At 42.4% G+C, this 22,063-nt stretch overlaps 1 protein-coding gene across 1 annotated transcript in view; it reads right to left on the reverse strand.

Moving 5' to 3' along the window:
• The window catches only part of Itprid1 (ITPR interacting domain containing 1), a 70,675-nt gene that overhangs the window by 47,195 nt on the left and 1,417 nt on the right, over positions 1-22,063 (reverse strand). Inside the window, exons 2-7 of the mRNA XM_042695044.1 lie at positions 20,238-20,423; positions 18,939-18,987; positions 18,586-18,629; positions 7,015-7,066; positions 4,933-5,019; positions 2,879-3,081 (exon numbers count right to left, since the gene is read on the reverse strand). Of these exons, the coding sequence (XP_042550978.1) occupies positions 2,879-3,081; positions 4,933-5,019; positions 7,015-7,066; positions 18,586-18,629; positions 18,939-18,987; positions 20,238-20,400 (598 nt within the window). The 5' untranslated portion in view covers positions 20,401-20,423. The remainder of the gene's footprint in view (positions 1-2,878; positions 3,082-4,932; positions 5,020-7,014; positions 7,067-18,585; positions 18,630-18,938; positions 18,988-20,237; positions 20,424-22,063) is intronic.

Here is a 22,063-nt window from a genome sequence, read left to right on the forward strand (position 1 = left end):
ACTTGCTTCATGGGGGACAGGACGAAGAGAGAGGAGGGGATAACCTCTAAAGGCATGCCACCAATGAGGTAGCACCCACCTCCCCAAATAGTGCTGCCAGCTCAGGACACAGCAGTCAACAGAGGAGCCTGTTTGATGGTTTGACATTTCATAGTCAAAAAATCACAGTATCTCCCCGCCCTCTCCCCCCAGCTTGGTGTGAAGACATCATCATCATCATCATCATCATCATCATCATCATCATCATCACCATGGCCTCCATCATCTCCCTCTCCCAGTCAAGGGCCTGCACACAGGGTTACATGGCTCTGCAGAAGTCAAATTGGAGGAGGCAACAGGATGCCACCTCTCATCTATCATTCACACCATCCCTGCCACGTCACCAGCTAACACCCTGGCACATCTTGGGGCTGACCTGTGTCTTTCACCTGTGAGGAGGAGTTCTTGACTCATCATCCTTCGATTCCACAAATGTGATGCATTTTTCACAGAGGACTGTGTGATCTATTCAAGACCTCTAGGAACTACAGGGTTTGAAGCTTCGGAATAAATCTGATGACGTTCCTCCCTCCAAATAAAGCTTATTTGAAAGCAAATCTGTTTTGTGAGCTGGGGGGCATGTCTGAATTACAATATAGCTTTTATGATTGTCTCCTCTCCCTCTCAGAGCAGGTTTATGCAGTTAGTCTAAGACAAAAACCTATCAATTTAATTGGTTCAGTCAATTCTCAAAGCACAACAGTCTCAGATGACTGTTCTATTTCTGCCTGTGGGTAAACTGAATGATGGACTAATTGATTCTTACCCTCCAGTTTAAACCTTTTATATTGACTTTGAATGCGACATCATTTCCCATTCTGTCTTTTGAACAGCCAACTAACTTTGTTATTGCCTGTTTTACATCTGACCTTCTCAGCTTTCTTGACTCCAAAAGTGTGGTGGTAAGTATTATGTAGAGGAAAGCAGGAAGGTCCAGAGCTTATGGGATTGCCTCCAGCTCCTCATGCAGGCAGCTGCTTCTGCTGGGCCTGTGAATGAACTACAAATTGGACTCTCAGCTCCTGCTTTGTGGATGCGTTTGTTGAGATGAGCCCTTTCCACCTGTAGTTACTTTGCAATCACCTTGGGCTCACTTTGGAAAGACCAGATTCACCAATAAACATCTGATGATGTAAGGCAATTGGGCCCCTCGTGTCCTTTTCTTGTGGCAAAAGGTAAACCTATTTATTTTCCCTATTTAACATGAGGCCAATGTCTATTCTCCTAAAGTTGTCTGAAGATGTACTGAGGTGGTCTTCCCATGGTTGCCATGGAACTAATCTCCTCTCTCTGCCTTTCACCATGTCTCTATTTGGCATATGAGGGTGAGTGGTCAGACCTAATTAAGACTCCCAGACTTTGGGCCTGGGTCACTAGCTCTCTATAATCCCTGGGTTGATTTCATTTGTAGAATGTTTATTTCAAAAACTCAGGTGGAAGCCATGCTTCCAGGAGAGAGAGGCAGCAAGGACCAACATTAGTTGCTTCCGAGAGGTGAAGAAATGACATTTTATCACTTTTGTGTTACTCCCTCTTCTTTAACCATCTCACCACTGAGATTTTGAGTGAGATTTCACCTACCTGAAAATGGAGAGACCGAAACTCAGATGTCAAATCCAGGTGAAGTGTCTGTTTCAGATAATCTTGAGGAAAGCATTTCATTTCCCTCGATTTTTTCCATCCAGGGACCTTATTTATTGACAGTACTTGATTTTGGAACTATAACTTTGTATTTTCCTCATCTGAAACTCTCAGACTCTCTTCCCTAAAGATGTGCCTCGTAGGTAAAGGTGGATAGATTGCAATGATTGGGGGAAATGCTGCTAGCTCCCCTCTGCACCCCAGAGCTGAATATGTGTGTTAGCATATTAAATAAATCCTGTAATAAAACAAGCCTGAGCTGGGCGCCGGTGGCTCAAGCCTGTAATCCTAGCTACTCAGGAGGCTGAGATCTGGGGATCATGGTTCAAAGCCAACCCAGGCAAGAAAGTCTGTGAGACTCTTATCCCAATAAACCACTCAGAAAACCGGAAGTGGTGCTGTGGCTCAAGTGGTAGAGTACTAGCCTTGAGCTGAAGAGCTGAGGGACGGCGCCCAGGCCCAGAGTTCAAGCCCTACAACCGACACATAAACAAAAACAAAAACAAAACACAAGCCTGCTCAGCCTTAAATCATCTTTTCCCTAATTTGGGGAGGGAGCACAGTATACATACTCCAAAGACATACTTAGAAAAAGCCCAGAGAACAGAGTCCTTGGACAGCCAATTGGAGAAGTAGAGCAGTGTGTACACTTGCCGTAGGAGTCAGGCATAGTAAATCCACAGGCTTGCAGGCATAGTGTAGTCCTAACTGCCTTCCAGGGGGCCACTCCCCCCAGTGACACCGAGAGGTCTGTCTTGTCCTAGTTGTGTGTGGGGGAGATGTGAGCATTTGGCAGTTTTACCAGTTTTTGCCAGTTTTGTTCCCTCTGGGTGTACAGCAACATTGCAGATTCCGTTCACTTGAGATTATGTGGCCGTCTGACTTGTTTGGGCCAATGGAATCTGAGCAGACCTGAGATGTTTAATTATGAGCAACTAGTCACTGCAACTAGTGATGCTGCAGATTGAGGGGGGCTGGGGCAAATCTTTCAGGGAGGATCTGGGGAGCAGATGGGTCCTGATCCAAGACCTACACAGCCAATCACAACAGATATGCAATAGACCATCCCAAGACACCACAGTAGAGAGTCAGCTGCTACCACACACATAGCCAGCTGGCTCAGCCTGTCAGACAATGAGGTATGCTTGGCCCACTCATTGTTATTCTGAGGTGTTAGTGCCCTATGGCCCTCACTTACCATACAAGTTAGGGTTCTCCACATCCATCCGTTGCTTCTGAGCCTCAAGAAATACATGCATGTCGATTCCTCTGGCAGCTGAGCCACAAGTGAGGAACCTGGCTGGGATCTGTGTGCAGATATCTGGCTCGTCAGTACCAAACCCCAGATCCAAGAGAATGTCCACTGGATCTTTTTCCCAAAACTCCAGCCATTCTGGAATGCTGGGATAAAAAATATAGATAATTTTATCCAATAGCACCTCATTTTGTTTCTAGTCATCCAATCTTTCAAAACAAAGAGAAATGAACTTGGACAAATAAACATGGTGGACTGTATAGAACTCCTATATTGTCACCTAGAGGACAGTCGGCCACCCCATTCACGGGGCTCAACCAACCATTCTGTGAATGTGTCCATCTGGTTTTTCCTTTCCTAGAGAGCAAATGTAAAGTTGAAAGAGCCAGGGAGATTGAAGAATAGAAATCAAAAAGAGTGCATTAATAACCACCAAGAAAAAATGGATAGCAGAAGAGGAAACAAGAAAAAAAGCCGTGAGCAGGAGACTCAAATAAGAATATTTTTAAAGAGTATAGGTCTGTGGCTATGCAAATCTGTCAAGGATATTACTGAATTCAGACTACAAAGATTCATATTTCCAAACAATATTTTTTAAATTTTTAGATGGAATTAAAATACTTTTGGTATTCTCCTTTATTCTTTGAACTGGCTGTAACATATGAAATACTTCTAATCAAATTGTCCTGGTCTGCTTTATCACTAAAACCAAGAAAACCATTTATGACTACCAAGCCACTTTTCTATTAGTAAGTCTGTCTTGGATTTGAGCTTTTAAAATTGCTAGGCTCTATGAATTTTTGGTACAGATTTTACCAAGTTAGCTTCTACCTTACATGCAACACTAATGAGTTTATTTGAGATGGTTTAGATCATTTCTCTACGATGATAGATATTGCCACGGGCAGGCCATTCACCCACACTACTATCTTCATGTTCTCATTCTTAATAATGTGACAGAGCAGTGGGTATTCTGGTGCTCTAACACCTGATTCAATCAAGGAAGAAAAGATAGGCAGGGAGCCTCTGTGAGGACCTTATCTGGCATGGCCCAGGATATCCTAATCACTGAAGTTAACTGGAGGTCACCATATTGACATGAAAATCTTAATATAAAATTGAATCAAGAGAGGGGGAGAAACTCCAGGGACGAATCTAATTTGCACATGGAAGATTTAATCTATTATCCTACCGGCCGCATTGTACAAACTTTTATTCAATCTATTTAGACAAATATTTATTGAACATCTGTCACGTTCTGAGCTGTAATGCTAGGCACAAGGCAGAAAAATTGACATCGATAGTCCCTGTTTTGACAGACTAAAGATTAGTCATATGGCCAATAATATAATTATCGATTGGTTTGTCATAAACTATTTGCATATTATTATGAAAATACTATTAAGTTTGAATTTATATTTGAGTTGTGCAAAAGCATTTAAAATATACCAACTTGAAAATACATCATAAATGCTTCTCTTTCTTCTTAGTCCCCCATCCCCATTCTTAACCCTCTCCCTGCCAGTCCATGGGTGTTTTTCCAAACACCTTTACAAGTACTTACACATGTGCTTTGTAGAACTCATTTGATTTTAAAAAAATAGTAACATACCCTATGTATCTTTGAGGACCTTACTTAAAAAATTGAAATAAAAAATTTAATATATGATATGAAGATCTCTCTAAGCGGGAGAGATAAGGTGTGTGTATTTCCAATACATTGAGTCCAGAGATTTCTGGGCTTTGTATTGCTGATTGAATTCTATCAAATGGACTAACCAATAATTTGTCTGTCAAGTTTCCCTTAACAGATATATATTCTGGTTCCAATTTTATTTAATCATTTATACTGTTCTGTCAGAGCTGAGAAATCCTTTTTTGTCTAGTCTTTTATCCATCCATTCCATGAGTATTTTTCAAGTGTTTACTTATCATGTGGTGGCATCCACTTTTGTGCAGAATCACCCCTACGGAAGCAGGAGCCTTGAGTCACACACCTTTGTGGCACACTTGTGGTAGAATGGCAAGAATTGAAACTGGTCCCTCTGGACAGGCTGGGTGTCTCTGAGAGCTGGTGCAGAGATCTGCAGGGGAACAGGGGACAGCAAAGATGAATTGCATGGATTCTGGCCAGTACCACTGTCTTCCTTCCAGAGCCAAACATGCCAGCCCCATAAATGGCCACAGGTTTGATGGGGAAGTCTGTAGTCTGGGGGACTGTTTCTCCTTTCAGAGCCATGTGCTATAGAAGGTGGGAGAATGTTAAGTGATAGGGGTGGGCTTGTGCTCAGTATAAAGGCGATGGAATGTCTCAATGGGGGACATTTCAGAAACACATCTTCGCTCGGCTTCAACCTTGAGGAAAAGTTAAAATTATGACAGAGGAAGAGTGACCAGCCTCCGGAGTGCCTCCATGTTGACCCCACTCAGATCCAATAGCAACAAACCCCTCCATCACCAAAAAGAGTATCACTCTATCCAATAGGTCAGGCCCTTCTGAAGAGAATAGGCCCAAGCTGTAATGCAATGCAGTTTCCTATAGCTCATCTCTACCAGAGACCACTTCTCCCATCATCAAGTAGAATAGATGCTTCGCAAACATTTAGAATTTATCAAAGAATCCAGTGCTGTTATCAATATCCCTAAGGAAATGAAGTTACATGATTTGCTTTCACCTTCTCCACATTTAGAAAGAGTACTTGGAACTTGCGTCTTTGTCTAACTGCTGCTGTCGTTAAAGCTGAGGAAGAATATGAACAGAGGCAGAAAAGATTCCTGTGCTTAGGGCCTCCTCTCATAATTTAGTTTTTCTTCACAATTTGAAGGTCATTTCTTGGTTTTTGTAGGACTCAACAGAGCTACCTGGCTGTTAGCCTTACATCCAGAAGAATTCATGCGTGCGGGGCTGGGAAGGTGGCTCAGTGGTAGAGCACTTGCCTTGCATGCATGAGGCCCTGGGTTCGATTCCTCAGCACCACATAAGCAAAAAGAAAAAAGCCGGAAGTGGCACTAGGGCTCAAGTGGTAGAGCGCTAGCCTTGAGCTGAAGAGCTGATGGACAGCGTCCAGGCCCAGAGTTCAGGCCCCACGACTGGACCCCCCCCCCAAAAAAAAAAAAGAATTCATGCGTGCTAGCATGGCTAAACCATGAACTAGCCACTGAACCCACTTCTCATTTTCCTCTTTGAAAAGATAAATGAGTTGTGTGGGAGATTTCTGTGGTCCCTTCCAGCTCCAGGAGTAGCAAACCAATCCTTTAATGGGGTGGGGGAATCATGAAGAAGGACAGAGAATGGCATATTTGGTTTTATCCAGCTGGGATATTCCTAAAAATACAAGGATGATGAAGGTGCAGGTGTGAAATGCCTCACCTTAAAGCTCTGGTCCACTAGGACATCCAATTTAAGAGTGTGTATCAGAAAGGCTTGGAGGATTTCCAAAAATTGACCAGACTCTGAGAACAGCCTGCTCTACTAGGGGACTCTCTGCTTTCCAAGGAACTTCAGGAACTGTATGTCTTCTCATCCAGAAACAAAATGATGTCCACCAACATTGGCAACATGAAAATGTGAATGTGGCTTTAAGGAACTGTAGCACTGTAGTAGAAGGTCATTAATACATAAACTCTCATTAAATTCCCAGCAAGCCAGTAATTGTTGATTTCATTTGCTGATTTCTTTACATTTAGAGAAACTATTTCTCTCAAAGGTGAGTGGAAAAGAAGAATGTTCTAGGCCCGTGGCTAAACCAGCAACATTCCATGAGTACCCAAGATCTATGGTATCAGAAAGAAACTTTCCTTCAAGGGGCTGGGATGGTGGCTCAGTGGTAGAGCGCTTGCCTTGCATGCATGAGGCCCTGGGTTCGATTCCTCAGCACCACATAAGCAAAAAGAAAAAAGCTGGAAGTGGCGCTGTGGGTCAAGTGGTAGAGCGCTAGCCTTGAGCTGAAGAGCTGAGGGACAGCGCCCAGGCCCAGAGTTCAGGCCCCACGACCGGACCCCCCCCCCAAAAAAAGAAACTTTCCTTCAAGATGTGGCTGCGTAGTATTGGAGTAATTAGCTTTGATTCTTCTACCTACCTCATGTATTCTTTCACTGTCATTTGAACCATCCCTTCTTCATGCAAAGAACCTGCAAAAACAACAATAAAAAGTATTAGAAGACCGGCACTGGTGGCTCATGCCTGTTACCCCAGCTACTCAGGAGGCTGAAATCTGAGGATCATGATTTGTAGCCAGCCTGGGCAGGAAAGTTGTGAGACTCTTATTTCCAGTGTACCACCAAAGACTTAGCATTTGCCACCATCTCCCATCTGTTGGTATCACTGAATCCTCCCAAAAGTCTTTTACTTATGATCTTATGTCTTATATAAAGAATCTGAGACTAACAGGTTAGTGATGAATTTGGCATCATACAATCAAAAGTACCAGCTAGAAGGAATTACGAATGCCTATAGCACAGGTTAGAGTAACAATATTATTTGTTGAGCCCTAACTTTGTGCAAGGGAAGGTCTCAACCTGTTACATGTACAGTCTTTCCATTCCTGACAGAAAAATCCATAAAATAGGTATGCAGGAAAACAGAGTCAGTGAGACTAAATAAATTTCTCATGGCAAATAAAATGCACAGCTTATTTTAGTTTGTTGTTGCCTCATTTATTTATAAAACATCACACGGGCAACAGAATGTCTTGTAGTTTATTTGAAAACCAGATAAAGAAGTTTATATGTATTTGTCAGGACATGGAGAACCATGAAAGGTTTTAGAGCAATCAAACATAAGAAAGATGACACTGAGAGTCTAGCATGCTAGTGCTGGGGATTCGTTTGGAAGCCAGAGAGGTGCTGCAGTATCATACCTGTGTTGTGACATAGGGTGTGGCCAATTTCTACCAGAGGCAAGTTTCAGAATGTGTACAAACTTCCCAGAAGTCCCAGTCTTCCATTTCCTGTCTGTCCTAGCTACAAATATGTGAGAATTCATAAAGCCAGGAAGCATTTCCCTCCTGCTCTTTTAGGAGAAGATGAGGTTTTATATAACTTGGGAGAAACTGTGGATAAACAAAGTGAAATGATTGAAATGTATGAAGATGCTGAACATAATAAAGGACATTAGTTTAGAGACAAGATTCCTGTCTGAGTAGGGTGTCCACTATAAACTGCAAGGTGTCTGTGGGCTTGACTGTCAATTTCAAATTTGGGGAAAGGAGATAGGAATTTCCATAATATTTCTTTCATTTTGTGGTGTGTGTGTGTGTATGTATGTGTGTGTGTGTGTGTGTGTGTGCGCGCGCACGTGCACGCGCGTTTACACACACGCATATGTGCATGTGATGGTGTTGGGGATTAAATCCAGAGCATTGCAAATGGGGGCAAGTACTGCATTAATGAGTTACCTTGCCAGGCCTTTTTTGTTTGTTTATTTCACTTTGAAATAAGGTCTTACTATGTAGTGTAGGCTGGCCTCATACTCATAAGCTTCCTGCCTCTATTTCCTGAGTGTTTGGATTATAAGCATGTTCAGAAATATTTGTAATTTTAAGATTTTTAAAGGCTCAGTTACCCTGATAAATGGAAATAGAAGGCTGGTCTAGGGAGATAAAGACTGGAGCAATATTGTTGAGATGTGAGTGAATAAAGGATTCTTAACTGCACCCAGAATGTCTAATCATAATTTAGAGGGCCAATGCAAGTACAGATATAGTAAATCTGCCTTATAAAACAAATGAAACTCCATCACCACTTGGGTCAGAACCCAAAATGTGAGTCCATTTCAAAGGCTATGTGGAGAAATAGAATATATATAATCTCTGCATAAAGCTCCCAGTCAGACTGCAGACATCACTAATCAATCACGTAGCTTTTTGTTTGATCCTGGAGGAAAGCCAGGAGTATCTGATTGGAATGATTGCGTATAACAAAGGCCATTTGTCACAAACCTAATAAGTGAGTCTTTGTGAAAAACAACCATTTCAAGGTATATGCTCAGACCTTTTTTTTATTGTGAAAATACTGTACAGCAGGGTTACAATTACATGGGTAAGATAATGAGTACATTTCTTATCAAGTATTGTAGCCTCTTCCTTTGTTTCCCCTTCCCCTCCCCTCCACCCGTCCCCCACCCAATCCTCCTCCCCCCCCCCCCCCACCAAAGTTGTAAAGTTCGTTTTGGACATAACAACTTGTACATCTCATTGTTGCAATAGGTCCACCTGTATCCCTATTTAAATGATTTGTTTTTTTCCCTTCCCCTCCACAAATTATAACAACATCAAATACAGTGAAAGCAGGGGTTATACCATGCAGGAGGGACATACAAAGCAAAGAAATCATCTTATAAATGTGTTAGAAACAATCGCATGAAAGAAAAAAAAACATTTAAATACATATCTTAGGGTTCATTTCCCTAACATCAACTTAACTGACCTTTTCTGCTTGACTCAGACATATACTAGATATTGCAAATAAGGGAAACCATGGGACCTATGATTCTTTGGGCCTGGCTTACTTCACTTAATAGAATTTTTTCCAAGTCTTTCCATTTCCTAACAAATGGGGCAATGTCATTCTTTCTGAGGGAGGCATAGAATTCCATTGTGTATGTATACCACGTTTTCTTGATCCATTCATCTACTGAGGGTCATCTGGGTTGGTTCCATATCTTAGCTATAGTAAATAATGCTGCAAACAAACTAAAACTACCGTGCAGGTAGCTTTAGTGTGGTCTTGTTTGTGAACATTTGGGTAAATGCCCCAAAGTGGGATTGCTGGGTCATAGGGGAGCTCTATGTGGAGTCTTTTGAGGAAACTCCATACTGCTTTCCAAAGTGGTTGAACAAGTTTACACTCCCACCAACAATGCAGTAAGGTTCCCTTCTGTCCACATCCCCTCCAGCATCTGTTGTTATTAGAGTTCTTGATTATAGCCATTCTAATTGGGGTGAGGTGGTTTCTCAATGTTGTTTTGATATGCATTTCTTTTATTATGCCCAGACTTTGGAAGGCCATAACTAGAAAAAAAAAGTTTTATGAAACGTTCTAAGGGACAAGATCATCCACTTAGCAACTGCTTCACCATCTGAGGCACCTCCAGAAGCCAGAGGTTGAACATTATCATTTATTCATGACACAAGTTTCTCAACTGGGCAGGCCTTACTAATCTATTGCACAGATAGATGCAAGCATCACATCTGGGCAGGCATTACTAACCCATTGAGGCACACTTGCTAATGAAATCCAAGTCAGAGCTTCTCAGACTCACACAACCACTGCCAACTGATGGAAGTGCTACATGGTAGAAAGCCGGTTTGCCACCTTACTACCCTTGGCATAGATACAGCAGAGATTTTAGATAGGCCATTGTGGGCTTCTTGGAACGCAAAGATGAATGTGTATGATCAGCCAAGGTTCTAGCCCTGTGGCCACCATGGATTTCTCAAAATGTCAGAGAGGAAATGGTCCATTTTCAGATGTGGATGAGAAGTATTAGTTCAGCCTTGCTGGGTGTTGGGAGCCAACAGTAAAGCTCCAAGGTCATCTTGACCCTTGTGTTCACTTGAAGGCACGTACAAGGAACTGGCTTTCATGAAAAGCACCTGGTGTCCGGGTTTGCTTTGCTATGTCTGTAGAATTTGTTTTACTTTCTATCAGTTGACTTTGTCTTGTTTCTTTCTGCACCCTTGTTTTTATTAAAGACTTTCCTTGCTTCTCTGCACTATGGTGACCTTAGGTTACCTCTTGACTTCCAATAGTATATAATAAGGAGAGTTAAAAATAAACGGTGCTGCAGTCTTGAGCTGCAGACCTCCCGACCCCATCCTTTGTCTTATGTCTTTATTTTTCCGTCCTCACCCCCTGAATCAGGAGTCCCTTTTGTTGCCGGCTGGTTCCGGCACCTGGGTTTTCACAAACCCAAGCCCTGAGAAAAAAAATCAATTCATCCAAAAAAAAAAATCTGGTGATTCAGGGTCCTGCGCCTTTGCCCACAGCTTCTTAGTGGATTGTGTCTACACACAACTAGTAGGCATTCTCTAGGCCTCACCCCTCTCTCACCTCTGTGGTGAGGTGCCATCTGGTTGCTAGGAAACAAAAGGCCTCCTCCCTCTAAGAGGAAAGGAAGTTCCAAAGCCAGCATCATTTGTAAGGAACAGCCTCACAGACCTGATTTGGTCCCAGTGGAGTTTGTCCTATCTGATGGTACCCCAGGAAGCCTTGAAGCTTTAGCCGCAGCTGAGTGAAGGACCTTTTGGTCCTCCAACATCCAGCTAGCTCCCAGCTAGGCCCACAACTAGGGATGAGAGCTCTTACCAGATAAACAAATACAGCTTTGACATTCTTTCCTGGACCCCTCCTTCTTTCTGATCTTGTTGAACATGGCACAGATGTGTATCTACAACCAAAGCATTCAGACATGTAGGTCCTCTATGCTGCCAAACTTGGATTTCAGAGAAAACAAAGCCAAGAAAACAAATGAACAAAAAAACCAGCCCAGCGCCAGTGGCTCATGCCTATCATCCTAGCTACTTAGGAGGGTGAGATGAAAATCCTGTTCGAGCCAGCCTGAGCAGGAAAGTTTGTGAAAATCTTATATCCAATAAAATATCAAAAAATCCAGAAGTAGAGCTGTGGCTCAAGTGGTAGAGTACCCAGGCCCTTAATTCAAGCCCCAGGACCAGCAACAACAATAACAAGAAAAAAAGCATAAAAAGCAAACCGACAATACATTTTAAGCTTACAAGGTAAGCCTGGGTTTATGATAAAAGTATTAAAATTAACTAGGTTCCTGGCCTGCTTTCTGCTTTCCCTGGGTTCCCTAGGTCCCAGCACCTACACTACCCGCACAGTCTCTGAAACTGAGGTTGATCGCTCTGGAGGCCAGAGGGCTTCTGGGACTGAAGCTGATTACTGTGGAGGACGCGATTGTACTTCCAGCACTGTGCCGAGACTCTTGCACAGGGTAGTGGATATGATTCGTCCTTGCTTGTTGAAAAGACTTTTTCCCTCCAGAGTGCTAGTTTGTAAGGTAAACTTCCTGGAGGCTGAGATGAGCATATCAGGGTCGAATATTGCTTTCCTGATCTGTTTTCAAAATGATCGGAGTGGAGCAGCCCGGGTGGTGAGCCACAATGAGCCAAGTCTGCAGAGATGAGAGATCCTAGGTCCTACCTTAAAGCCCAGAAGACGCACATCCTTTCTTGGATGTTCTCAGGGAAGACCTGCTGCAGGCTCCATATTCTCGACTGTTCTGGTCTTTGTGCAGTCTGCTTTCACTCATTGGCAATCACCTGCCTGGTTCCCGGAAGCCCCTGACTCTGCTACCTCACCTGAGTCTGTTACCTCTGATCAGATCAAGAATCTGAGGGGGGGCTGGGAAGGTGGCTCAGTGGTAGAGCGCTTGCCTTGCATGCCTGAGGCCCTGGGTTCGATTCCTCAGCACCACATAAGCAAAAAGAAAAAAGCCGGAAGTGGCGCTGTGGCTCAAGTGGTAGAGCGCTAGCCTTGAGCTGAAGAGCTGAGGGACAGCGCCCAGGCCCAGAGTTCAGGCCCCATGACCGGACCTCCCCCCTCCCCCCCAAAAAAAAAGAATCTGAAGGATAGAACACATACCTCTCCTGTCACTCTGGACCTCTAGAAGCTTCTGCAGGTTCCAGGCATGGAGTGTGAATCCCGACTCTTAAGGGATAAAAATCTACCACCATGCAAACCCTGCCAGTGGATGCCTATCTCCATGCTGCGTTCTCTAACTGCCTGGCTCAGACATTTCTCCCCCTTTTTTACCTCTAGAATATTCTTCTTAGATTTCAATACCAGATTTCCTATCTCTCTCTGTCTTAAGAAAGAGAGACAATGCTTGATAAGAAATGTACTCATTATCTTGCCCATGTAATTGTAACCCCTCTGTACAGTATTTTCACAATAAAAAATAAATATATATAGAGAGAGATTAAATCTTGCTCTCCTCAAGTTTTCTAAGGATGGGTTTGGGGCAGGGGTAGGGGTAGGGGGATGAAAATGAGGACAGAAAGATCCAGCTTGTTTCCATTCTGTGATCTTAGCCCAGAGCCCTTGCCTGGCCAGGTGGACTTATGCCATCTGAGATGGCAGATCCCGCACTCAGCCCCACACTTAACCCCACAGAATGCACTATTGAAGAAGATGTAGTTAGATATGCAGAAGGCACTAATTAGCACCTTTATTGGCTTTGAAAGCATTTTTTATTTTGGTTTTCCTAAGCATTTCTGACTGATTCATGGAAGACATTTGGTTCTTTGGAATATCATCCAATAAACTAATCAAGTTACATTTCACAGGGCTCTGAAATAATAGCATTCTGCTGCTTTCTGAATGTTTAACTCCTGCATGACCAGGGCACTGAGTAAAGACAACTAACAGTGTGTGTTCCTCTCTTTTGGCAAATTCTTAACTCACACCCTTAGAAAAAAGAGGCTTATCTCCAGCCTGATACTCATGCTCAAAACTTCAAAGCTAATTGGAAAGCTCTGCTCCTCTCCCTGACTCCCATAATATTTATGCTGTGGACTTTTGTTATCCCTTCCACCCCAGGGCCAGTCCTTATCAGTTCAATTCCATGGCCACAATAATTCTTTACAAGTGAGCCCCCTGCTTCTGAGGTCAAGAGAATCTTCTAGGGTCCGCCTCTCCCCCCTCCTCTCTCAACACAGCGCAGTGAGTAGTGACTTCAGCAGCCTGCACCTACAGCCAATATCAGCTCCCATTCTCAGCACCCAGGACTCCCATTCCCATGGGAAACATGGCCTCTGCATTCTACTCCTCCCAAACACCCTGCTAGGACTTAGCCATTCAACCCCCAATATGGGGTGACTTACCTATGACACTCATTCCTACTGCATTGGACATGGTCCCTCTGATCAGACCTTTAGAATCAGACCACATCTTAGATAACAGACAAATTTCCATACCTCTCTAGCCTCACTTTCTGGGTACTTTCCTACACACCTTTAGGTTTCTTCTCATTCCTGTGCTTTTGTTTAAACTCTTAAGATTCCCACCAAACTGAATTTTCTGGCTTTGCCTTGGTTTCCCTTTTCACTGACCAGCTCAGGCCTTCCTTCTCTAAGCACCTCTTGGAGTGTGACCACCTTATCTGAACATACTAGGTTTCATTAGGATCCTTCTACTGACCAGCTCTGAGGCCATCAGGAGCTTAGTGACAGCTTCTACTTTGTGTGGGCTGTAACTGTGTCACTGTGTCAGGGAGAAGCCTCAGATCCTCAGCCTGGGCCACACAAGGTATTTAGAAGAGAAAGTGCATCCCAGAGTCCATGTAAGGCAGAAACTCCTGGAGAATATGGGACCATAGGAGCGAAAGACTTTAAGACAGAAGAAAATGGATGAAGAACCAAGACTGTGAAGTGAGGAGATGGCCAGGGAGGTCTTGCAAGAAATTCAGTGTAGGTAGTAGGTAATGATCAAACCAGGATGATCACAAAGGTCAGGATGCCATTTCTGAGAGCCAGGGTCTCATTCTACATCTCCTCTTCTGTACCTTCACATACAACAGCGCTTTGCTGCAAGTACTCCGCCTGGATAAGCTTCAAGGGAGCACTATGTTTAGTTGGATTTATTCTGACCTTTTCTAATAATATAGACCACAGAATGTAGAAATTGATTTTCTGCATTCTTAATCATTTAACGAATTCTTTCTGGAAAGAAATCATTTTACTCCTCTGGGAACCTCCCTGAGGACTGGAGAAGAAATATTTAAATATCAAAAAGGACAAATTAATTAACCAAGGAGCAAGCAGCTCCAAGAGTAACTCTGACAAAAGCCAGCCTTCTGTTCTAGGAGCTAGTTGTAGCTTTGGCACCCGCAGCGATACTTGAATGTGTTGTTAAACTTGTCCCAGAGATGTGGGGGAACATACCTGTAATCTCAGCTACTCAAGAAGAGGAAGAAGTAGTAGTAGAAGAACTGTGATACAACTCTAACCTGGCCAGAAAAGCATGAGACCCTGCCAGAAACACAAATGAAAAACAAAGGGACTGAAGGCATAGCTCAAGTGTCACAGTGACCCCCTCCCCCCCCCCCCCCCCCAGCAAGCATGTAACCTGAGTCAATCCCTATACTTCCAAGATCAAAAGAGACATAAACAAGTGAGGGCTGCCCACTTGAAGTGCTATTATAATGACAATATGCAGTCACAATCAAGAGTGTTCTGACATCTAAATTGTTATCTGGTGGCGGCCATGAGTTTGCCACAAACAAGATACTCTCTATGAGCTTTGCTTCTTTGCTTTTTAATTTAAATTTAATTTTAATTTTTGTTTTTAGCAGTGCAAGGGTTTGGGCTTTGGGTCCTGCAATTACTGGCACTTCAGCTAGGCTTCCAGCTCCTTTTATTTGGGTTGTTTTCCAGAATAGAGTGTTGTTGTATTTTTGCCCATGCCAGCCTTAGATTGCAGTCCTCTACCTATCTATACCTCTTGTGTAGCTGGGATTACAACTGTATGCCACGGTTCCAGGTTTACCTGCTGAGATTGGGGGCTCACTAACATTTTACCCAGACTGGCCTTGAATTATGGTATTATCCATCTCTGTTTCCAGAGAAGCTAGGATTAAAGGCATGTGCCTTTTGGGTAGGATTTCTTTCTTTTTTTTTTTTTTTTAGTCAGTTGTGGGGCTTGAACTCTGGGTCTGGGCGCTGTCCCTTACCTCAGCTCTTCAGCTCTAGGCTAGCACTTTACCACTTGAGCCACAGCACTACTTCCAGCTTTTTCTGCTTATGTGGTGCTGAGGAATCAAACCCAGGGCCTCATGCATGCAAGGCAAGCACTCTACCACCGAGCCACCTTCCTAGCCCCTTGGCGGGATTTCTTATACTCAGCTTCAATGTGGAATCCGACAGGAAGAAGAGACATGAGTATGTTTACAAATTCTACAAGAAGCAGCACCATAAGGCTTCACAGGCAGCAATGGGAGATCCTGGAGGTGCAAAGAAGTGGGATGCTCAAGTATTGACTCAGATTGTCTCTGTGGCAGCAGTAAGAGGATTGTGCAGAATCCGCAGTGGGCAGCATCTCTTTCATAAAAATACTTACAGCCTTCCATGGCCCCCAGAAAGACAAGGAAAGGGATTTTGCATTACCAAGATGGTGACCATAGCATGTCCCCACAGTAAAAGAGTAAAGTTAAGGAAAGTTCTTTCCTGCCACCCATGCTTGGCTCACAGAATTAAGAAAGAAACAGAGATACTGTTCGGGCAGCTGGTTCACACCAGCACACACACTGTCATGGGAAGGGCATGAGCTTCTGGCAGAAAAGAAGCATGGACTTTGAAAACAGACACACTTGAATTCAAGCCCTGTTTCCAGGCAGTACTGGCCTGTGACTTTACACAAATTCTGTAATCTTTCTAAATATCAGTTTCCACCATGCTTAATGACATTATCATACAATGGATTTTTTATATGCAATAAGCCTTTGATAAGTAATGATTACTAATTATAATATTTGTATTATTATCACTTTTGAATCCGAAAAGTATGCAGAGAAGAACCTAATGAGCCTCAAGAAAGCACAGTAAGCAGAGAAATCTCCAGTTGGTAAGCGTTGGTTTCTCAATCCACAATTTTCTACGAGTTTGGGTCATTATTTATGTATTTGGAGGCCCTGGGCTTGAACTCAGAGCCTTTACTAGGCAGGTGCTCCACCATCTGTACCCCACCACTCCCAGACCTACAGTTCTGATCATTTTAAATTTCTGAAATCAGAGTACCATAACTACCATGGCTTTCTACATGAATGATTTGATGGTTTTTTTTTCAGCTTTAGTGAGGTATAATTGGCAAATAAAATTTTTTATCTGTTCAAGGTATACAACAGGATCTGATATACATTACAAAATGATTATCATGATCAAGCTAATTAACATATTCATCAACTTACATAATTACTTTTTCTGATGCAGGAATATTTAACATCTATTCTCTTAGCAAATTTCATGTAAATAATACAGTATTGTTAACTATGAGCACTGTGCTATACTGTGGTGTTCATGACTTATCAAGTTTGGGTCTACTGGCCAACCTGAGGTTATCTTTTTGAAAGACCCAGATGTGACCACTCTGCATCTCCATAAACACTTGATGGACATTGGAAATTGGGATTATCCCCTATTGAAAAGTGTACCTTCAGAAGGACTATGCCATGGTCCCAGAGAGTGGGACCACATGAGTAAGATGACAGACAGAGAAGAGCCTGGGGCTCACCCCTGGATCATGCTCATACTTTTCCACCAGAGAGGCTGGTACAAGGCTTTCCTTTCTGAGCTTCCATTCATGTTATTCCATAACATGGAACATATCAGTTTGTTATGATGGGTGGCTGAATACCCAGACACTCCTGAACACCAGTCTCGGCTCCCTTATCTACTAGTGAGACTACACTGGGCAAGTGACTTAGCCTTCCTGAACCTCATTTCCCTCCTTGTAAGATTTGATCATGAAAATAGAGACCTCAGAGGCTGGTTCTGCCACCAAGGTTTAGGAGCCTTACCTAGCCTGAGAGTGATGAACCAGGTGTAAAATGCTAGCTTAATAAAACAAAAATGGACCTTGGGAATTAAAGTCCATGAGTCACCATAAAAGTCCAAGACAGTCCCTTGGCAATCATAAGAGGACCCTGAAGTCATTGTATCTGAGCACAGTTCAAGGTATTGAGCCTCTTTCTATGGATGAAAATCGGGTGCTTGTTAGTTCACTACAAGGTGATGAATGAGGAAACTGGGCCCAGGGACCTTCTCCTTGGAGCCCACCACCACCAAATATCTTCTCCGAATCTCAGAATATGGCCTCATTTAAAAATACAGGTTTTCTAGGTCTATCAATAAAGATGAGGTCATACTGGATTAGGATGAGTCCTAAATCCAAGGACTAGTTCTCTATAAATATGTATCTTGTAGTCAATGCTGCCTTTCACTCACAACCACCAAGTCTGATCTTATCTGCTGGTGTCCTACTTATAAAACAAGTGCGTTTTATAATTAAGGAATCCTCAGTTCTATAGAGTATGGTATTTCAGTGAATGAAGATGGAATCCTTGAAATTTGTCCTTAAATTTCTTTTCTGTTCTATGCTATTCTTACCAAATTTCAGTGAGACAGCTGAGATACATTTTTCTCCCCAGAAAACTTGTACTGTTTGCCTTAGGATTCAGTCATTTGTTCAAATATATCATTAGAACAAATATATCATTAGACAGAAGACAAGTGCAATTCTGAGACTGAACACTAGAGAGAAACTAGATTTAGAAACTGTATTCAAGTACAACATTGTATATGGGAAGCTAAATCATTTCATTTCCATAATTATATCTTTGCAAATGCTTTCACAGAACCCAGGGAGTTTCTGCTACATGTTGAGAATATTGAGTAGTAGGAAGACCCTTGGCTTTGGCCCAAACCTATTTCTAGGGGAAAGCCCTGAGTTCCAAGCTTACAAATGAAAGAAGTGAAGTTGGACCCACTTCCGGGAGCCTCTACTAACCCTTCCTTGAAGAAGACTGGTTCTAAGGCAGACAATCACTGTACTCACCACACATAAACCTACTCAGCACACATAAATCTACTCAGCTCCACAAAGCAGAGCTCCTCTGGGCTGTCTGGTCTTACCAGTGGGGTCGATGACTTGCTGGATATGTTCATTTACAGAGACACTAGAAGAGAAACAAAAGGATTGTGAGTCACACAACTTGTGTAAATAAATTATACTCATTTGTTTTTTTTAAACTCAACTCATGAGTGCATGCAGAGTTAGATTTTTATTAAGAGAGGACTTCTGGGAATCAACAAATAGCCAAGGATGAATCAGTAGTCTATTTTGTACTATTAGATGTCTATCTAGGTTTTGCAATAATAAGGTAAACTAAGTTTCCAATTATTGTGAAAACCTCCAGGTATCCTATTTGCCATGGTTTCCATGGATCTATGTAAGAGAAATAGGCAAGGAACAGGGAAACACTTACAAGAATCCAGAGTCCAGCCACTGCTGGATGTTCTCCTGTTTGAAATCTTCTGCAAATGAAGAAGAGACAGACCTGTTAGTCAAAGCCCAGGCAGCCACGAGCCTCCACACCACCACCCTGTCACCCTCTTAGCTACTACAGTCAGTCACATGTTTCTATAAGCGAATTCATCTTCTGCCTGATGGCACAGTCTCCTGCTTTCCACAATCAGCCTTTCCTGGGAACAGAGTGCAAACTTGCCAAAAGAGTGCAACTTTGGAAGAAGAGAGGGAGAGAGAGAGAGAGAGAGAGAGAGAGAGAGAGAGAGAGAGAGAGAGAGAGAGAGAGAGAGAGAGAGAGAGAGAGAGAAATGATAAAGAGATTGGAAGCAAATCAGTGAAGAGCGAGAGATACAGGATAATTGTAAATTACCTGGTGTGAATACAAAGGGTAGAAAAGCATATGAGAGTTTTATCTTTCTCTTGTTGGATGTAAATCACCCCAGAGTCTCTCCTTATTGAATCCCGACATTTACCTAAGGCAGCCAGCCAGGGTTGTTTATTTGCAAGGAGTTCTCTGCCAGGTTAGAAACCACATTTGCATTCATTCCAGGGACAAATCACACTGCAGTCCCCCATTGCCAAGGGCATTCTGTGTTAGCAAGGCTCCAGTCTTTTAAGGTGGATCTCTCATACTGGTTGAGCAAATTGTCATCAGGACAGGAAGGATAAAAGCAGTATTTCCTGGGAGATGTTTGTTCTGATGGCTCCCATCCAGCTGGGGGGACATTAGCTTTATGAAGCAATGGGGTTAGCCCTCACACACTGCCAGGTGAACCAGCAAAGCCAGAGGCCCTGAGAGACACTGGTGACTCTCCAGTCAAGGTACAAGGAAAGGGTGAAATCAATTGGAGTAGAGTCTACAAGGGAAAGCCATCTAACTGTGTTGAGTGATGGGGAGAATAGGTCCTTTCTTACTTACAATTCTTTAATTACAAAAAAGATGTTCGCTGTTCCATGCAAGACCAAAAGCATCTCTCAATAAAATGATATTCTAGAAGAAGGCTTATGCAGCTTTAAGGTCTTGAGGACCTTGGGAAAGACCAGAACCCATCCCTTAGTTGTCTCTATGGTGGAAGTTCTGGGTTGTGTGTCTGTGGGAATGGTAAGTGACCTTTCATAGAATGTCCAACATCGTGCCAGGAGCACTGATATCTTCCAACTCAAATCCTTGTTGCAAAAACTCCACTCTAGCTAAAACCTTGCATACTCCCCACCCACACTAGGACATTTTTCAAAGAGCTCCACTGTCCCTTCTCACCTAGCAGGGGGACGCTGACCATCTGGCTCTCCTCCTCAGAGCCAAGAGCCGACTGTCCATCCAGAGGCATCCATGCTGTCTTGGTGTGCCTCAGGATCTCTCTCTTGCTCTTTTCCTGGCTTTCTTGAGGGTTGTCAGATCCTTGTGACTTCTCCGCCATCATTAGAGAGGAATTCTGCAAAGTGACTTAAATCACACCAACAAATCAGACACCATGAGCTCCGCTTTTACACTTGGCTCCAATGCTTGGAATCATGTGAACAACCAGAATTTCCATCTCACAAATGAGCAATACAGTCTAACTGTCTCACAGGGGCCCGGCTTGCCCACCTGAGCTGAGCTCTGTTCTCTGGTGGAAGATTTTTCTCTCCACCAACAACCAGCTGGAGACTGGGGTCTAATTTGGCTGTATCTATACTCTAAAGGATGTGATAGACTTAATTTGATGGTCTTGAATATAAAGGCAAGCAATAAGTTGGATTTCGGTGACTCACACATGAAGTATCTCTTAAATTTACCAAGCAGTTATTCCTCTAAATATATTTTCAAACACCTCAAATGATGAGGGAAATGGAAGCTTTCCACAAGAGATCGACAGGGCTGAGCCTCATCTCTGCAACTTATTATGTGAGCTTGTGCAAATTATATAACCTCTCAACAGACCCTGATCTTCTAACTGGGGACACACTCTTCTGTAGTTTAATAACCATTAACCTCAGTGGAATACTTACTATATGCTAGAGTCTATGTTGAATTCTCTTCATCTATCCCATAATTAATTTTCAACGAAGAAAGTAATAGAATTGTTATGATTTGCAGTAAATGGAAAATCAGAGAGGTTAACATGTGTGTCATCATACAGCTGAATGGACTCAAAAGCAGGCTCTGGACCCTAATCACCTTCCTATGACTTTACTCTCTCTCCCATAGTGTGGTTGGAACAATTAAGGTATTCAGGAATATATTACAGCCTTGGCACGGGAAGTATCAGCTGTTCTCATGATTTCTTTTGGCCTTTATTAATTTCCTTATGAGAGTGAGAAGGTAGTGTAAATGTCTCATCTCCCCAGCCTAAACACTTAAAGAACAAATGCTGATTTATGCGTTTCTGATATTTTACTATTAACTGAATTTTTTACACAGGAGGTTTTAAACTAACATGTAAAGAAATTAAAATAGCCAACCCTGGGTTCAAACTTCCACTTTCTGACTAAATTCTTTCCATAGTATGCTTGGAATTAGGATTAGTTTATTCTTCAAGTTTAGAGAAATAGCTGAAGAGCCAAATACCCACCTTAGCAGAGTTTCTAGACTGCCTACAATTGGGCAGAGTTACTGATTAGATGCCATCATTTCCAATCAGCACCTAAAAAAGGCAAACCACTTAGATTTATTGTAAATATCTGAACATTCTCTTTTAAATATAGACAAAGATTTTAGATATATTTATAAATTCAAACTCTATCTTCAAGTTTAAATGCACATATACGCTTGCCTTTATACATGACTACAAAAATCAGTGGCCATTGTGATAACTTAATTTTATGTTTAAAAAGAAATTTTATATTTACTTAGAAATTGTAGTTACTTAATAATGAGAGTAGTTGATATCTGCACTAATAGTAAATGTTAATTTGTTCGTTTTAGGGAGTTATCTTTAGGGATATCCTCTAGCAAATTATAAACATTTTGATGATAACAAGACAAAATAATATAGATGAGATTGTAGTTTAATCTATAGATTTGTTCAATACCCTATAATTTCTAACGTTATACAAAATAATCCTTTGGAATTACACTGAAACTTTAGTTATTTCTTTTTGCAC

Source organism: Dipodomys spectabilis, unplaced genomic scaffold, assembly GCF_019054845.1.
Source record: "Dipodomys spectabilis isolate Male_0828 unplaced genomic scaffold, ASM1905484v1 ptg000178l, whole genome shotgun sequence".
NCBI lineage: Eukaryota > Metazoa > Chordata > Mammalia > Rodentia > Heteromyidae > Dipodomys > Dipodomys spectabilis.